Source organism: Microtus oregoni, unplaced genomic scaffold (assembly GCF_018167655.1).
Source record: "Microtus oregoni isolate MIOR12 unplaced genomic scaffold, Mior012 000002F_ref0000024, whole genome shotgun sequence".
Lineage (NCBI taxonomy): Eukaryota > Metazoa > Chordata > Mammalia > Rodentia > Cricetidae > Microtus > Microtus oregoni.
The window spans coordinates 32,662,483-32,680,692 of NW_024543061.1; the positions used below are offsets into that span (position 1 = coordinate 32,662,483).

The 18,210-nt window shown below is 51.5% G+C and overlaps 1 protein-coding gene across 3 annotated transcripts in view; it reads left to right on the forward strand.

Moving 5' to 3' along the window:
- Positions 1 to 18,210, forward strand: part of Slc6a6 (solute carrier family 6 member 6) — a 75,508-nt gene that overhangs the window by 21,324 nt on the left and 35,974 nt on the right. For 2 of the 3 annotated variants that reach the window (XM_041679655.1, XM_041679664.1), the window contains one exon: positions 17,023 to 17,262. In XM_041679655.1, coding sequence (XP_041535589.1) covers positions 17,034 to 17,262 — 229 coding nt within the window. In that variant the 5' untranslated portion in view covers positions 17,023 to 17,033. Of the gene's footprint in view, positions 1 to 6,160; positions 6,278 to 17,022; positions 17,263 to 18,210 lie in introns of all 3 variants that reach the window. The other variant, XM_041679647.1, reaches the window with a different exon arrangement.

Here is an 18,210-nt window from a genome sequence, read left to right on the forward strand (position 1 = left end):
CAGCCAGCGCTCTTAACCACTGAGCCATCTCTCCAGCCCCAGAGTCTATTTTTAAAAGCCTGTGTCTCCTATGATGCAGCTTTTGAACTGTGGTCACAGAGCATTGCTCTTGGAGACATTCAGAGTCATCTGTCACCCTTAAAGAGGCAGAACTAGAGTGGCCTTTGTTCTTTTGAGACAGGGTTCTGCTGTACAGCTCTGACTGGCTTGGAACTTACAGCCATCCTCCTGCCTCAGCTTTCTGGCTGCTGGGATATATTATAGGTGTGGGCCATCACACTCAGGTGAGACAGTGACCTTCTCCAGGCTGACTGATGCCTGGGTCCTATGGCCAAGGAGAAATGTCACCTCAGCTTGCCTTCTCTGCTTGGGGCTGGATCTTGACTTTCCCTTCCCTTTGACCTTTCCAGTCTTTGAGAAAGTTAACTTTTCATCTGTTTCTTGCTTTGCTATCCTGTGGAAAGACCAGGGCTGCTAAGAGTGCTGGATGGCAGGGGAAGTTTGGGGGAAACTCTCTGATGTATATGAAAAGTGAGAATCGAAAGTCTGGTTGTCAGTCATCAAAAACTGTTGGCTTTTGCTGGTGTGGGCGTGTATGTTTGAAATCCCAGCCCCTGGGAGGATTAGGAGCTCATGGCTATCCTTAGCTACACAGCGAGGTTAAGGCCAGCCTCAGCTACATGAAACTGTCTCCAAAAACAAATGTAGTGGACTTTCCCGTGGCTTTGCCTTTGCTGTGTCCCATGGACTCTGAGGTGGGTGACAGACTGCTCAGTCTGGAGATTTCCAGGGCAATGGGAGTCTGAAGCTGCGGTGGGTATGTGTGCCTGTGTGCATGTGCTAGACATGGAAATCCTGGCTTCCCACAGCCAGGCACGCACTCCAGCATCGAGCCTCACTCCTGTAAGGATGCTCTGGACGCATGAACTATGTCCCGAGGTCTTAAGCAACAGGTGGGCAGAAAACCGGAAGGGCATTACCCTTAAGAGGAAGCAGCATGTGTCAATGCTTGGCGTGCCCGAGAGCGAAAGCAAAGAGAAACTTTCAGGAAGCTGAGAAAGGCGTGTCTTGGCCTGGCTTATCTTCTGGGCAGGGGAGGGGACTCTCACCTGGTGACCTCAAGGCTGGATGTTGTGTCCAGGGGTTGGTCTTGCTCTGCTTTGGGGAACCAGACTGTGGAGACCAGTGGCCATGTTCTGTGGCTGGAGCTTGCAGCTGTTAGGTAACTGTTTTGTTGACGGGTGTCCGAGATGGAAAAGCACAACTGGCTCTCACCCCAGCTCAGCCGCAAGAGTCACGTTGGCTGGAGGTCCTGGGAGGAACACTGTTCTCAGTCTTACCTAGTTAGACGTTCCACAGGGCTTGGGGTGGGCCATAGAGAACCTCGCTGCTGATGCTCGTTTGACACCCAGTGTGTTGGAGAACCAGAATATCCGGTGTTTTCCTGGTGGGTTTGTTTCTTCCTTTCACAGAGTTGAGAAGGGCCTGGTCAAAGTCGGTGCTTGTTTGAAAGGTTCATGAAATAAAAGCCGGTTGATCTTCCGGGGCAGAGGGTGTGTGATGTCTCCCAGGGTGAATCTGATCTTGTGCTGAGTCCCTTCCTCCAGCCTTGTCTTGTGTAATTCGAGATGGTCCATTTAGCAGATGATGCTACTGAGGTCCTCAGGGAGAAGCCAGGGTCCAGAGGCCACCATTCAGATGGCCAGTGACCCATTAAGTTCCAGTTAAAATCTAGGTGAGGCTGAAGAGGAGGAGGAGGAGGCCAGTAGAGTCTGGGGACCAGATTCTCAAAAGGAGGTGTCACCTGCTATGGACTTCAGAGAGCAAAGCTGCAGCAGCCAGGGTATCCCCCCCCCCTTTCCAGGCATCAGTCATGTGATGTCAGGAAGAAGTATTAATGTAGAACTCGGCCATGGAGGGGGAGGGGTCAGAAGGAACTCCTTGACCAAATAAATAGATGAGTCAATTAAAAAGGATGAAGTTAGGGGCTATTTATAGCTGTGGCCTAAATCACAGGTATCCTTGCCCCCAAGGAGGAAAAGGAGACCTTTTTTTGGGTGGCCCAAGCTGTATCCATGACTAAGCTGATTATGCCTTGGGCTGCCGAGGGTGGGATCCTGGAGAGAGTCTGAGTGCCCGTGTGTGCGGAGAGCTCAGAGTGACAGCTCAGAGAAGGTGAGGGGTGGGGGCACTGTAGGGGCAGGCAGTGGGTGGGGAGAGGCAGTCCCTTTACAGAAAAGGCTTAGGCTGGAGCAGCCCCTCGAGTTGGCTGTCTCCACCATTAGTCTCGGAGAGGAGCCGTTCCCTGGACTTTATCCTCTTGCTTGTGTTAACCTGGTTAAACTTAATGATTGAAAACAAGCCCTCTTTCTTAGCCGGAGGGTCAGTTCTTCGCAGTCACAGCTGGTCTCACTGACTTTCACCTGTTCTGGGTATAATTAAGTGGAAGAACACTTAGCAAGGCCTGGGTGGCATATGGGTGTCTGTTGCTGCTGTCACTACCACCTGCCACACAGCCACCATGACACGTGGCTGCATCCTGCCTGTGAAAGCAACTGTGGTTTGGAGACTTGGGTTCTTTAATTTGGGAGGGGGGGTTTAATTTGCAAAGTGGCCCCTCTGCCTTTAGCCACTGTCAGTATTTTCCTGTGCCAAGTTGAAGGGGGTAGGACTTTGGGTTGCTAAAGGCGATAACCTGGAAATAACCCTGAGCTCAGCAGTTAAGGATTCAAGACTCGGGAGCGTGCTTCTTCCTGGCTGTGTAAACCTCGGTCAAGTGGCTTAGCCTCATGAGCTTTGGTTGGGCATCTCCAAAGTGGGGTGATGGCTCTCATCCCACTGGCAGTAAGGGTTGGATGCCGTGAGCCTGGAATGTACCGGCTGAGCATGTGGGTGTCTCTCCATGTGCCTAGGACATTGGCAGAGTGATTTTTGTCCCTGCAGGCTAAGGTGCTCTGAAGTCCCATTACCTTTGGACTAATTAGGAGATAAGTGAGCGGCAGCAATCACTGGAGGAGGATTTAAGGGAAGAAGGGGAAATATTTAGCCTGATTAAAAAAAAAAAACACGGTTATTAGGTGGAATTATATAAAGCACCCAGAGCTGTGTGGCCGCATGTCAGCTGCAGTTATTATTTCAACCATAGGAAAACAGTTGGAATTAGAGGAACAAAGGGTTGCTATGACTACAGCCAACCCAGGTTCTTCTCAGTGCACCTGGGGCAGGCCCAGCCCTTGCCCTGGAACAGAAAGCAATCTGAGGCCACCAGAGAAGGTACAGGATTACTCCTGGGGAACCATAGCCACATTGCTGGGAGATGGGTGTAGGCTGGGCAGGGATGGTTTCCCTGAGGAGGGGGAGAGCCAGAAATACACTGGGGTGTGTGGTGGTATACCCCACTGTGAATTGCTAGGGCCTGCATGGTGGTAATAGGTGGGAATTTCCCCCTCCCCCATGGTGCTGAGGGTGGAAGCAGAGGCTCTGTGTATTATGTGTATACACGGCAAAGCTCTGCCACTGAACCATACCCCAAGCTACTTATAGAGATTTTTTAAAGTTAATTTTTATTTTATGTATATGAATGTGCCTGTATATATGTATGTATGTGCACCATGTGGGTGCAGTGCTCACAATGGCCAGAAGAGGGCATTAGATCCCCTGGAACTGGAGTTACAGATGGTGGGGAGCCAGCAAACTAGTTTACTGCCAGAGGAATAAGTACTCTTTACTACTAACCCATCTCTCCAGCCCCTTGGAGATTTTTTTTAAAGTTATTTTCCCCTTGATGGAAAAGAGAAACATTTTTTAACTTTACCTTGTGTGCATTGGTATCAGATCTCCTGGAACTGAAATGACAGACAGTTGTGATCTGCCATGTAGGTGCTGGAAATTAAACCCTGCTCTTCCGGAAGAGCAGCCAGTACTCTTAACTACTGAGCCATGTATCTCTTTGGCCCCAAGAAAACATTTTTAATAACAAAAATGTCGAAATGGACTGGGGTGCATCTTGCTGGCAAAGCACTTACCTAGCATTTGGATCTCTGGGCTACATTCCCAGCATTGTAGAAAAAGACAAAAAAACTGTAATACTCGGGACCCTGTCTCCTCCAGTAGTACCAGCTGGTGAAGTCTTTGTCCCAGATAAACACAGGCTGTGAGTCTACACAGCCATAGGGACAAAGCTCTTTGGGAAGATGTCAATCAGAAACAGTTATTGCTATGTCCTCAGCCCTCCACAATGGGCACCTCCCTTGAGGAGATCAAAAATGACTGACATAAAAGAGGGGCCAGGGACTGGCAATAGAGGAGGTGGGGTGTTAGGGTGACACCCCATGTTTGAGCCCTGACAGTGAGGGAGCCAATCAGACACTAAGCAGGGCTGTGCCCAAGTCATGGCTGCCAAAGGTTTAGGGAGAATGTTGGTCACTTTGTCACTGTCTTGTCAGCTAGGGCTGACAAGACCCTGCAGTGCCAGGTGCTGCTCTTAGGACCTCTGGTGCCACCAAATTCCAACAGTGCTGCTAAGCAGGGCCCATGCTCTAGGGACTGCTTTATGACTGCTCTCTGCCTGAGAGAGACCAGTGTGTCTGTGTGTGGGAGGGACAGTGGGGCTCCGGTATCAGGTTCCTCAACCAGCTGGTTTAACCTCACTTCGGTGAGGGTAGTCTGTCTTCGCAATGGAGCCCGAGGTCTCCAAGGTCTGCCTGTTGTTAGCATTCCATAGTGGTGTTTCTCTGGCTGGGAATATTTTGTTTCTACTGTAAAAGAACAGTAGGAAATGGTGTCCCCTCTCCCACAAATCCCAGACACGTCCCTGTGGTATGGTGCCATCTATGAGAGGGTAGTCCAGCTATTTTCTACCCTTTCTGAGATGCTGAGCTGAGGGGGAACTTCTGTAGCCCTGGCTACCCACTATGGTTGGGGGTAACCTCTGACACTTTCCTCTTGGATCAGACAAGCAGCCCCCACTTAACTGCCTAGTCCCAGAAGCTACCCCAACAGTCCTCATCTTTGTATCTCGAATTCCTTCCAGTTGAGGCAGGTGAAGTGTGTGGCCCTGCCTAGAGTTGGAAGAGCCGCCACAGAAGGAACTGAAATGCCTTCAGCTTTGCCTGCCTCTGTCCAGCCACTCTTCCCCAGCCCCTGTTGCATGCACCCTGGCACATGTGCACAGCATCAGCCAAACAACGGCTCTTCCTCTGGTCAGCTTTGTTCACATTTTATCCGGTGCCTCCCAGTTTACAATCCCACCCTTCCCAGCCTTGACTCTAAGACTCCTGGGATGTGGATGTAGCAGGTGAGATTTCTGGGCTCCACCTTTAAAATTGAGTCAATAGGTACAGATGGGTCCTGGTACCCATACCCAAGCTTATGTCCCAGGGTTCTCCAGACCATCAGACCAAAGACTGGCTGCCTGGCAGTGGTAGGTAGCACACATCTTTCATTGGGAGGCAGAAGCAGATGGATCGCCACAAGTTCAAGGCCAGCCTGGTTTATATGATGAGTTTTAGGCCTGCCAGGACTACACAGTGGGACCCTGTGTCAAAAACAAAATGAAGACATCAAGGTTTCTCAAGCAGTTCTTGAAACTTTGCCCAAAGTTTCCCAACTCTTCACCAGAGCCCAGCCCAGGTGACTGGTAGGTGGGATGGGGCAGGATCTGGGATGACCAAGGGGGTTTCCATTCTGAGTGGGCTATCCTTAAACATGGGTGCTCTAAGAGCTTCCAGACAGAAAGAGGAATGCCAGGAGAGTGTGGCAGTCCTGGGTCACAAAAAGGGTCACCCACCCAGGACCGGACAGAAGAGGTTGGAGAAGCTTAGATTTCAGGTGACATTCCCAGAGAGCTCTTTAGGCAGCTGGGAGCCATTGCTAATACTTGAGCTGGGCTGACCTGGCTACTAGCTAGAATTTGCTAGAAGTGAGCTGGGGACATGCCTCTGAGGAGTCTCCAGCGGCTGGTATGGTTAAATCTTAGGATGCCACCTAAGTGACAGGTGGTGAGAAAGCAGTGCTGTGCCCTGGGTGGACATCACAGCGCTTACCCAGGCAAGTGCTGGGTTGCCCTGGGAGATGCCTGTGCACAGAGGAAGACACAGATGATTTGTGTCCACCTCTAGGTAGTCCCCACATGGATTTTAACGCTGAGTTTTTCTTCTAGCCAAGCAGTAGCTGGTGTTAGGCACCATCTTGTAGCCCTGGAAGCCGCTGCCACCGCCACCCGCTGCACCAACGTCCGTCATCCTGACAGAGTTAGATATGAATCCCGTGCACCCAGGTTTGCAATAGGAGTTTATTCTCTGCCTCTGGCACCTATTATACCCGCAGGGTGGGGGTATGAGGAGTGCCCCCACTCCCCTCTCCTCTCTCCAGTTCCCTCTCTGGAGCATGTCTCTTGCGGCGATCCATGTTGGGCCCCCCTCGGCAGAGTCTGTGGGGGCTAGGTCCTTGGTTTCCTCTCTTCTACAGAGTGGATTGTGTATGGATGTGCCGGGCCTTCTGAGGCCCTATCGTGCAGCTTCCAAGGGAATACCCTGGTGCTCAACAAACCTTTGGGGAAACACCCCAGCAAGTTCACCTCAGAGTCGTGTGGAGAGCAGCTCAGGGAATGTGTTGTATAATAGAAATTGAAGCTAAGATTCGGGGCTCTCCAAAACAACAAAAGATCGTCATCTTCTTGGGGAAGTTGTGCTCTGAGGTCAAGAACAAGTTCCAGATCACTCTCTTTTGCCCTGTCTATCTCTGCGCTTTGCCCTGTGGCACTGCAGGCATCAACTGGGTCCTCATCACTCTGATGTGTTCAGTGTGTCAGGAGGCAGCTGGGACTCTTGGTGCGAGGGGTGGCAGATGGCTAAGCACAACAGCCCGGTGATACAGTAGGGCCATGAGACCTTGCTCTGGAGGCCGGCTGTCACCCGTCACCCGGGTGAGGGTTCTGTGCATTCCTCTTGGATGGTCTAGTGTCCCTGGTCAAGGGCACTCGAGCCAAGGTGTGGGGTGAGAGAAGGCATCCCATGGAGGGCTTCAGCTCCTGGGAGTGGGGGCAGAGAAGCACATACAGCTTCCCGTTTGCTCAGAACCGAGGGTGGCTCTGGGTAAGTGATTGCTCCTGCCATGATCTTAGGTCATAGTCTGATAGATGCTTTGATTCCAGGAAAGAAGGAAGGAGGCCCTTCCTGTGGGGAAGACGAAGCATTGAAAGAGGAACACTGTGGGGAGGAGGGTACTTAGAAACATGGCACACTGTGCCCAGACTTTGCGCCCACTGCACAGAGGGTAAGGCTGAGGCCACCTAGCACAGACTTCTCTCCGTAAAGCCATGGTTTCAGACAGCACGGGTGACAACTTAAGGGGCTTGGCAGTGTCGAGGGTCACAAAGTGACCTAACGCTTGGAGCTTCTGCTTGGGGCTTCTCTTGTGGTCCTGCAGAGCAAGAGCAGGGCTCTTCTTCCCTGTCACAGAGGACACAAGCGGGTAGGTTTGTGAGAGTGGCAGAGGCCTCCCTCCGGAGATGATCCTGGGCTCCACAGTGCCCGCCCCACGACCCTGGTGCCCCACCCCCACCGCCAGAGGCTCGGGGCCCAGATGCTGGGGAAGTGACACTGCTGGAGGTGAATGACAGCTCTGTGGCTGGGTGAGTCAGTGCCAGGAGCCAATGCCTGCTGACTCACACTCCCCGGCTCCTCTGCTGAGGGGGAGGAGAAAGAGGGGAGGAGCAAAGCTGCCCCTTCAGAGCCAAGAGCTTGTCCACCTAGGAACTAAGAAGACAGGTGGCCGGCCAGGCCAGGAGCCAGGTGTCCCTGAAGCTTTGTGTGTACTGTCTCCAGGTGCGCACACCCTGGCCCAGAGCACCTAGGAGATACTGTGGTGTGGTCAGGCCTCCCTACTTCCTCTTTCTCCCTTTCCCTTGTCCCCACCCCCTTTTCCCCTCCTTCATCTGCCTCTCCCTTCTAGCCCTCCCTTCTCTCCCTCTCCCCCCTCTCTCCCTTCCTCCCCCACCTTCTCCTCCTGCCTAGCTTTGTTACCACAAGCTGGAGGTCTGCTGAATGGCATTTGAAAAATAGATTACTCCCCCAATCCCCAGTCCCCAACCTAGGCTTTGGGTGTCTAGCTCAGAGGGGAGGGTTCTTCCCTATACCCCCCTCTTTGCAGCCTCTTTCTGCCTCCTGTCTTTCCTCTGAACTTCCCGTAATTTTTGTGCTGTTTTAATAAAACGTGCTGTCCCCACCATCTCTGATTTTAGGGAACAATAGGATGACCCTATAAGCAGACCAAACAAGAAGATGACAGGCAGGTGACAGATGGGACTTTGTCTCCACACAGCCACCTCCTGCTACCAGGGAGAGCTGCCACTTTGAGCCAGGCCTGGAGTCATGTTTGTAGAAGGGAGACCCTGTGCTTTGCAGAGCTTGCCTTCCTCTCTGGAGTCTGGTGCTAGCTCCGCACTGTCTTCCCCATATCACCAGGGGAGGACCTTCTTTGCACACAATGGCAGCTGCCTTCCACCCACCCATCCCGGGAGAGGCTCTACTTAGGAGGGCAGTAGGTAGCTCCAGGCTGTTGGGACCGGAAGGAGGGAAAGCTGGGGCTTGTAAAATGAAAGGGTTTTAGCTGTCAGCGGGACAGTGAGAAACGTAGTATAAACCTAGGTTTGAACAGGTACTGGAGGTCCTGTGCCCACAGTGACGGGTATTCTCTGGCCACTGTCTATTTACCAGGTCCAATATAGCTATTTTTATTTTATTTATTTATTTTTTAAAATATTTTTATGGTTTTTTAACTTTATTTTATGTGCATTGGTGTGAAGGTGTCTGATCCCCTGGAACTGAATCTTCAGATAGTTGTGAGCTGCCATGTGGGTGCTGGGCATTGAACCCGGGTCCTCTGGAAGAGCAGTCAGTGCTCTTAACCACTGAGCCATCTCTCCAGCCCCTATAGCTATTTTTAACATTTTATTTACTTATTTGTTTGTGGTTTCTTTTTTTCTTTCTTATTTTTTTCTTTTGGTTTCTCAAGATAGGGTTTCTCTGTAGTTTTGGGGCCTGTCCAGGACTAGCTCTTGTAGACCAGGCCGGCCTTGAATTTGGAGATCTACCTGCCTCTACCTCCCAAGTGCTGGAATTAAAGGTGTGTGCCACAGCCTGGCTTGTTTATGTTTTCAAGACCGGGTCTCACTGTGTAGCTCTTGCTGGATTGGAACTCACTGTGTAAACCAGGCTACCTCAAACTCATAGACATCCAACTACTTCTGCCTCCTGAATGCTGGGATTAAAGATGTGCGCCATCATACCTGGCTTATTATCTTCATTTTATGGGTCTTTTGCCTGTGTGCATGTCTGTACCATGTCCATGCAGTGCCTGCAAAGGCCAGAGGAGAGCATCATATTGAGCTGCCATGTGGGTGCTGGGAACGGAATCCAGGTCCTCTGGAAGAGCAGCTGATGCTCTTAATCACTAAGTCACCCTTCCAGGCTCTAGTGTGACTGTCCTTGTGTGTACTTTCCCCTCCCCTCAGAGCTCTCTTCCCCCAGCTCTTCTAGACAGAACTTGGCTTGATGGCAGTATGGTCGAGAACATGGACTGTCTGGATGTAAATCCAGCTGTGTGTATACCTGCAAACAGAACCCACATCATCCTATCTGCTTGGCCTTGTAAGCTGGTAAAAGGCATTATCCAGTTTGACAGATCCCATCTGGTCCTCTGGTTCTCTGGGTGAAGATGTGGACCTGCTCTGAGCCTCAGCATCCACCCTGTGCACAGAGAGTGGAGTTGCAGCCAGCTCAGGAGTGGGATGCTGAGCCCCAGGTAGATAGGCCCCTGGCCAGAGGTGGAGCGCTGAGATGATACTCTGGCAAGTTCACTTTCACTCTGGGGAGGGCAAGGCTGTTCATTGTTTTGTGTTCTGTTTGTGTCCAGTGAAACCACCAGCTTCCTGGTTGGCCTCATTGGAACAAGCCATGGGGGCTCCAGCTGACCTTGCCAGTATACCCTGACAAGTTGCGCCCTGCCCTTCACTGGGGCTGTGTTGGCTGAGCCCAGGCTGGACCACGCCCCTTTTTCTTTGCATTTGGAGCACAGGTGTTAGAAGTTGGACCGTGTACTAGTGCAGGCCAGCTCTCTTGAGACACCACGGAGGGTATGGTCCCAGGGGATCCCAGTCCCTGAGGCATCTTTGGTGGCGGGAACCTATATTTGCCCATCCTCCGTGGTCCCTGCTCTTTTCTTTTGCTTTTGCCTGCCAGACCCCTGGAGATGGTTCAGTTGTCACGCTTGACTTAACCTCTTTGCAGAAATAGATTACCAAAGGATGAAGGCCATGTGATCCAATTAAATGATTAAATCGGGTAAAGGTGTACTTTTTAAAAAAGGCTTTAAATAAGTAATTTCTCCTAAAAAAAATTTTTTTTTTTGAGCCAGGCTTAGATATCCAAGGTTAACCGCAAACATTCTGTAGCTGAGTATGACCTTGAACTCCTGATCCTGGTACCTCCTTCCAAAAGCTGAGTTTTCTGACCAGTGCCAACTCCCTGGCTCCTGTGTTTTCTTTACAGAAACATCTCCCCGGCTGAGAGGGCGGAAAACGTTAATCCAGTGATGCTTGTTAGATACCTCTTAGGCCATAGATGGAACCTGAGCAGAAGAGCAGACCCTTGGCAGACAGTTCTAGTGGATCCCAGCCCTCCTATTTAGACATTATTGATAGATCCCAGGCCTCCCATTCAGACATCACTGACGGATCCCAGTCTTCCTCCTCAGACACTAGTGATGGATCCCAGCCCTTCTGCTCCTTGCACCTGTATGTTCGCTATTGGTCTGTGGAGACTTCGCTCCAATGATTCCCTTTTGATCTTTGAGATGCACTTGCTGACTAGAGGCAGGCCCCTGTGCACAGGGCCCCCCATCACTGTCCCGTGACCCCTGGCTCAGCCTGTCACGTCATGTGGCCTTCACTTCCCTGTTTGCCCTTGAGCCTGGTTCCCTAATTTGTCAGCTGGCCTAGTGGCTTGCAGCTGGTTTTTATTTTTATTTTTTTTAAATTGCATCTATTGAGTGTGAGTGGGTTTGTGTGTGCACCGGTCACTCCGCTCATGTGGAGGTCAGAAGACAACCTGCAGGAGTTTGCTCCTCCCATCATGCCAGTGCCACATCTAGGGACTGTGGCGAGGCGCTTTTGCTCCCTGAGCCATCTCATCATCTCACTAGGCTTCTTAAAGGCACCAGGCCCTATTTTACTTGTGAAGTTGTAGAGATGGCATCCCTGACTGTCATGGTTAAAAGACCATGGACTTTGGAGATTTGGACAGGAGGCCTAGGAGCCATTCACAGCTCAAGTATGCATTGTGTGGCCACTACCAAATGACCTTCACCTTTCTGGGTGGTGTCATCAACAAAAGCAAGGCAATGAAGGCACCTTTGGAGGGAGTGAACTAAAAGAACGCCTGGGAGAACTTAGCATAAAGCTGGGAAAATGTGGTTCCTATTAAATGCAGCTCTCTTCCTTTATGATTCTTCATCATCATCATCATCATGATCGAGGATGGGTGTTTTATCTGCATGTCTGTATGTGTACTACATGTGTGCCTGGTGCCAACAAAGACCAGAGGAGAACATCAGATTCCCTGGAACTGAAGTTACACAGTTGTGAGCCACCACGTGGGTGCTGGGAATCGAACCTGGGTTTTCTGGAAGAGCAGCCAGAGCTCTTAACCACTGAGCCGTCTCTTCAGCCTCTTTATGAATTTACTTTTATTGTGAGACAGGGTTATGCTTTGTAGTCCAGTTACTCTACGTAGCCCAAGTTAGTCTCAAATTGCTGGCAATCCTGCAGTTTCAACCTCCCAAATACTGGGGTTTCCGACAGAGTTTCTCTGGTGTAAGTAACCCTGGCTGTCCTGAAACTCAGTATTTAGACCAGGCTGGTCTCAAACTCAGAGATTCCCCTGCCTCTGCTCCGAAGTGCTGGGATTAAAGGCATCCACCTCTACACACAGCTGCAGCAAGTGCTTTTAACCACAAATCCATCTCTAGCCTTAACATGAGGTTTTTAGATACATATTTGTTATGGAATTGCTATATCAAACCAACTTTCTTACATACTTACAGTAGTATGGAGAGAACACTGAAAATCTGTAATTCTCATGACAGTTTTGAATATATCTTTTATTGTTCACCATAGTGTGGTGAGAGCTCTCAAGTATATTTTAGTGAGTTGCAGAGAGGTTGTCACTTGTCCTGGGTCACCAAGCATCATCATCATGGCCTCCTCATGGAAGCTCATGCCTGCTGGCTATGCAATGAACAGGGAAAGGGAAGGAGGGAAGCTCTTCTCTAGAGAGGACAGTACAAAGGGGTCTAGCCATAGACTCGCTCTGCAGGGCCCTTCAGACAAAAGTGTCTCCATATGTGCAATGGGTATGTGACCCATATCCTGCCCCAGTTTTTGAGAGCTGCTCACGATGAGTACAGAGCCTCTCATTCCTCTTGCAGAGGCTCCCTAAGATCTCTCACCAAGCTCTCTGTGAGGACCTGCTGTGTGCTAGGCACTGGGGTGGGCCGGGGACAAGCTCAAGAGGAAGCAGATGTGTGCCTGCCTCCTTGATAGGAGAGCCTGAATGGTGAAGGCAGCAACAGTAAGAGATTTTAATCATTTCTAGTAGGGATCGTTTATTTGAGCTAAGATCCTGCAGGCGAATGCTGGCACTGAGAGCTGGGACTTTGTGTCCCCTTGTCTTAGAGTAAAGAGGCAAATGTTGGGGAGGCAGGGGTAACGTAAATCAACTTCAAGACCTGCCTGGCTGGTGTGGAGGTTATCTGAAGGCCAGAGGGGCTAGACCTGTCCTGGGAGGAAGGCAGGGGTCTCCAGTCTGTGGGCTCTGCACTGGGCAGGCCACTTCTCTGACCCAGCCGCCCTATCTATACACAGTAGACTCTTCTGATCTGTACTCTGTTGGAGGTGTAAAGCAAGGTGGGGACTCTGGCTCCATCTACCCTGGCTGTGTGTGGCCCGAGGCGGGCTACCACTTCTCTCCTTGCACCTCTGCCTCTGTGGTGTGGGAATGTGTTAGAGGTCTGTATGGGCTGTGGAGCAGCTCCGCGGTAGAGCGTTTGCAGAGGTGTGTGCAAGGCCTTGGGTTCAAACCCCAGCACTTCCTTAGCCTTGTGTAGTAGAGGCAGGAGGATCAGAAGTTCAAGGTCATCCCTCCTGCCTCTGAGTTCAAGGCTGGCTTGGGATATAGGAGATCCTGGCTTCCCTCTTGCATACCTCCCTTCTGTCCCCCCAAAGAATGACAGAACAGGAAACTGTTCTGGAATAGTTTAGCCTAGGTACTAAAAAAAAAAAAATCTGATGTTTTTAAACTGTCCACAAAAGTGTATCTTGTAAACCCACAATGTCACTGGCTCCAGGGTCAACCTGGGCTGTGTGTGTGTGTGACAAAACTTCATCCTGGAGCCTGTAACTCCATGAACTGTAGCTGTGCTAACCGTAAGGGAGCTCCTAGAAAGAGAATTAAGCACCTTCACCACTGTGGAACAACGCTGGGCCCTAAGCCAAGAGACACAACTGCCTTGGGTCAGCACACTGCCAGCAGGTGGTGCGAAGGGGCTCGCTGTGTTAGGCTGTGGCTTCTTGACCACCAAGAGGGTGAACTAACTGGGAGTCTATAGAGGTGGACCCTAGGCAGGATGTCATGAGAATTCAGCCTGGGCTGGCAGAGGCAGAGAAGCCAAAGGCTGAGGCAAAACCTCAGGGTCTCTGTGATACCAGCTCATTCCAGTGACCTCAGAGTTGGCTGGACCTTGTTCATCTCTTGCTGAGTGGGATAAAGGTCTTGTCCACCCTGGGGTTGGTAATAATGACGCCAGCTATTATTTTAGGGAGTGCTTGCTATGTGCCACGTGCTATTCTGAGCTATTCCGTGTACCCCCTCATTTCTCTCTCTGCACCCCATGACAGGCACTACTGCTCTAAAGATGAGGAGGGGCTGAGTGCCTTGCCTAAGGTCCTTTAGCACCTCCGGGCTCGCATCACCAAGCTGCTCCCACAGTGCCTGGAGCAGCCAGCATAGGAGTGGGGAAAGCTGCAACATTCCTGTGGGACTGTCCCACATGGTGTGGGGGGAATAAGGGTTTGTGAGGGTCTTGCTTGGGATCTAGGAGGGCCAGGGACTGGAGCGGGCCTGGTGTTTCCCTCTAGCAATGCACTGAGAGCTGGGGTCCATTATGAATGTGATTTTTTTTTAAGCTGCCTTCAGCTGCTGCATGAGAATAGGCTGGGGGGCAGCAGAGCAGCAAGGAGACCTATGGGGAGGCTGCTGTAGATGCCTGCGCTAGGGGCTGCTGGCTGAGAGAGAAGGTTGCCATGGTGACAGGGACGTGGGGGAGGATGCCAAGAATGTGCTGAGGGGATCTGCAGGTCTTGCTGTAATAGTATATTGCTGGGCCGCTGGTCAAGCACACGCGAAGGGCTTGAAATGAGAATCCAAGAGGGAAGAAGGGCAGGGTGCCTGGGACTTTGCAGGCCCTTCTCTGGACACAGGGGAGTCTGAAACTTTGGGGCTATCCTCCCTAGATGGTAGCCCTGTGATTTGCAGCCAACCTGAGGGTGGGAGGTGATGCTGAGGCAGGAGCACTGGGCCTTAGGTTCTCCAAAGGCAAATGGAGAACCATTGCTTCTTGGACCACACTCCCATAGGGAGGAGATGTGATGGTGAAAGAGAATCACACTCCCAGGGAGTTGTTAGTGGGTCTGGGAGTCCAGAATTTAGAACCAGGGCTGTCAGGGCAGTGGACCATGGGGCATTAGAGTCCTGGTCCTAATAGGTCCAGCCTTGGCCAGTAGCTGCCTGTGAGGCCAGGAGACCCTTGGCCCCCTTGGCCCCCTTCTGTCCTTCCTGAGTACTGGAAGCTGGTCCTTCTCCTCCTCTTAAGTTTAAAAGCTAGGCTGACCTTGCCCCAAGGATTGAGACGTGTCTAAAGGGTGGATCAGCCCTTCTCAGTTGGAGGCTCCAGGTCATTCTTGAGCGGACCCTTCCCTGGGAGGGAGTGGAGTCCCACATCCTCCAATTATGCGCCCACCACAGGCCACAATGAGCTGTTCAGATAACCATCGGGGGCTGCTGACCTGCTGCAGGAACAATGCTGGCTGCTCGAGCTGTTTTCACAGTGGCCATAGACCTGCTAAGGCATGCGGGCCCCGGGGGAGCCGCAGAGAAAGGCCATGCGGATGCTCCACCAGACAGAGGAAGGACTCCGGGGGCTGCCCAGTGGCTCCAGGAAGCCTTTCTTGGTCTGCTCCCTGCCAGATAGTGAAACAATTGGGGTCCTCCACCCCAAGCCAGCCAGTGAGAGGAAGGAGGTGTGGGGGAAGTGGGGTTATTAAGCTTTTGGGCCTCTCCTCCTTGCAGAGCCCCCCCCCCCCCCCCGGGGACCTGGCATGTCACTCTTGTATACCCTAATGTCTCTGGCAGCCACTCTGAACCTTAGTGCAAGGTCTTATCATGTTCCCCATGGCAGGAATTGGCTGTGGGAAGCCAGGTTGCAGCCAGGCAGGTGAAGGTGCTTTCCCAGAGGGCATGAGCTGGGAACAACGAGCTCTGTATCTATTTCAGCGGGTGTTCTTAGGAGGAGCACAGACCCTGTGTGCTCTGACCTTCCCGTTTTGTAAGAGGAATTCAAATTTCCATTTTTCTCTGAAATCTGATATTTCAGTGCCAAGTACCTACTTGGATCACGAAGACAAACAAGGTGTGTCCTAGGCTCCGCGGCTGCCTTTGTTGTCACTCCTTTCACTCTACAGCTAGGGAAAGCGAGGCTCAGAAAAGATCGAGGAGGGCTATTAGCTCTGAGTCGTTCCCCTCCCCCATTCCTACCCTGCAGCTCTCTGCCATGCTGCATGTGATCCCTTGCTTGACAGGGTCTCTGGATGTGCTTGGTTCCTTTCTTATCAAAGGACTTGCTTATGTGTCCTTTGATGACTTGGATGGTGCACACACCAAGAGGTGACAGTCTTTGCTAAGCTTCAGAGACACAAGGAGATACTAGGAGAAGATGCTGAACAACAGCCAATACAACCCCCTGCCCAAGGTGGAGTCCCAAGCAGGAGAGTGACCCTGGACTGTTGCAGCCTTAGGAAGCCTCCTTATGTCCAGGCCCAGCTGGGAAACAGAAAGCAAGACCCTTGCTTGCTTGTGTTGGTGGGTTTAGTCTGGAGTCAGCAGCACTGAGTAATGGATACTAAGTAGCAAGTTCTGGTTAACAGCCTGGGATGGGACCCAAGACCCCTGCTTGCTGCGGTCGTAGGTTTAGCCTGGAGTCAGCAGGACTGAGTAAAATGGATACTAAGCAGCAAGTCCTGGTTCACAGCCTGGGGATGGGACCTAGGCTTTCCTTGCTCATACTCCACACTTACTCTGCCCTGGCTTCACATCTTCAGCTGCCACAAGCATCCTTGTATAATTCTGCATAAGAAAGCCTTATTTTTTTCTAATACAAACATATTCTGTAACTACCCATTTTCTATACCCTGATGGTGAAGCCTGTTTCCCAGGATGGGGTTCTGTACAGCCAACACCACCTTCCTGCTTCTCTTCTTCACCTGGGAGCAGGCACCTCCTGGAGGTCAGACCCCACACTAGGCTCTGCACGAGGGTGTACCTGAGATGTGAGTTACTGTCTTCTGTGTAGACCTCAAATTAGAAAAGTGTTTGCTGGTGTGGGGAGCTGCAGACAGCCTCTCCTGTGGAAGATGTCTGGAACTGCCCAGAGTACACAGGGTGAATGAAATTTGATGTTTCAAAAGGGATAGTCTTGGGCCACCGGTGCTTCTCTTTGGTGCCTGGGAAGTGGAGCCTGTTGTTTCTATCGGTTGCAGATGTTTAAGCCCTGAATTTTTGAGATCCTTGGGGTCTAGATGGCTTCTATGATGGGGACTCATGGTGGGGAAGCTTCTGCTGCAGTGGGGGAGGACCTGGTTCTAAGTCACTGGGGTAGACCTCATCCTCCTCATTGGTTCTCCTTCCATAGAAAACGAGAAAATGGCCACCAAGGAGAAGCTGCAATGTCTGAAAGACTTCCACAAAGACATCCTGAAGCCTTCTCCAGGGAAGAGCCCCGGCACGCGGCCTGAGGATGAGGCTGAGGGGAAGCCCCCTCAGAGGGAGAAGTGGTCCAGCAAGATTGACTTTGTGCTGTCTGTGGCCGGAGGATTCGTGGGTTTGGGCAACGTCTGGCGCTTCCCGTACCTCTGCTACAAAAATGGTGGAGGTAAGTGTGGGTCAAACGGAAGGCTAGGGCCAGAGCGTGAGAAATTTTTTTTCCTATTCTGCGACCTTCTCCAGGACAGGTATACCCTGCCCCAACTGCACCTCAGACACAGGGTCAGCATGCCTGAGTACAGGGTGGTGTTGTGCTAGCCCCTGGCTAGGTTACCTTCTGAAGGACCCTTCCTCACTCCCTCTGATCCTCTGGTTTTCCCTGTCTCACCCATGCCCCCTCAACCTCAGACATTCGTACCTTCTGTTCCTCTCTTCCACCACTTCTGAGCTCACAGCCCTCTCTTTTAGCATTACCTCACCCTCTGTATTCCCAAAAGTTAGTCCTGTCTCTTTCAGTAAATAGCAAACCAGTAACCTTTGCCATAATGCAAAGGGGAAATGGGGCCGGAGGACATCCATGAAGGTATTCTAGCTGTGATGTGTTGAGCTGGTGGGTTTGGGTTTTTGTGTGGGCTGTGTCTCCTCCCACGGAGGTCTCTGAGAGAGCCCTCTTGGATGTCAAAGTTAGGCAACACCAGCCTAGATCCGTTTTTGCTGGTGCAGAGGGGGACCAGAGAAGAATGTAGGTGGCACGGACTTGTCATATGACTGTACAGGTAGGCATCCTCCTGCCTGTTGCTGTAGTAGGAGAATTGCTTTTGGAGGAACCTCCTCTTAGCACCTGGTTTCTTGACCTCATAGGTATCAGATGTCCTGGGAACTCTGATGAGTATCCTAGCTGCTCCCTAGAACAAAGCAGATAGGCTAGACCCAAGGTACCCACAGTTTCACAGTGTTTATGGACCCGCTGAAGCCATTAGTGTATGCAGGTAGGACCACCCCCTTTAGATATTTCATTCCCTGTCTCCCCCCGACACCCACCACCAGCTGGAGGTTCCTCCTCCCGCTTTCCACCCCATCTGCTTCTGGGCTTTCCTGGCCGCTGACCCAGGCTGGC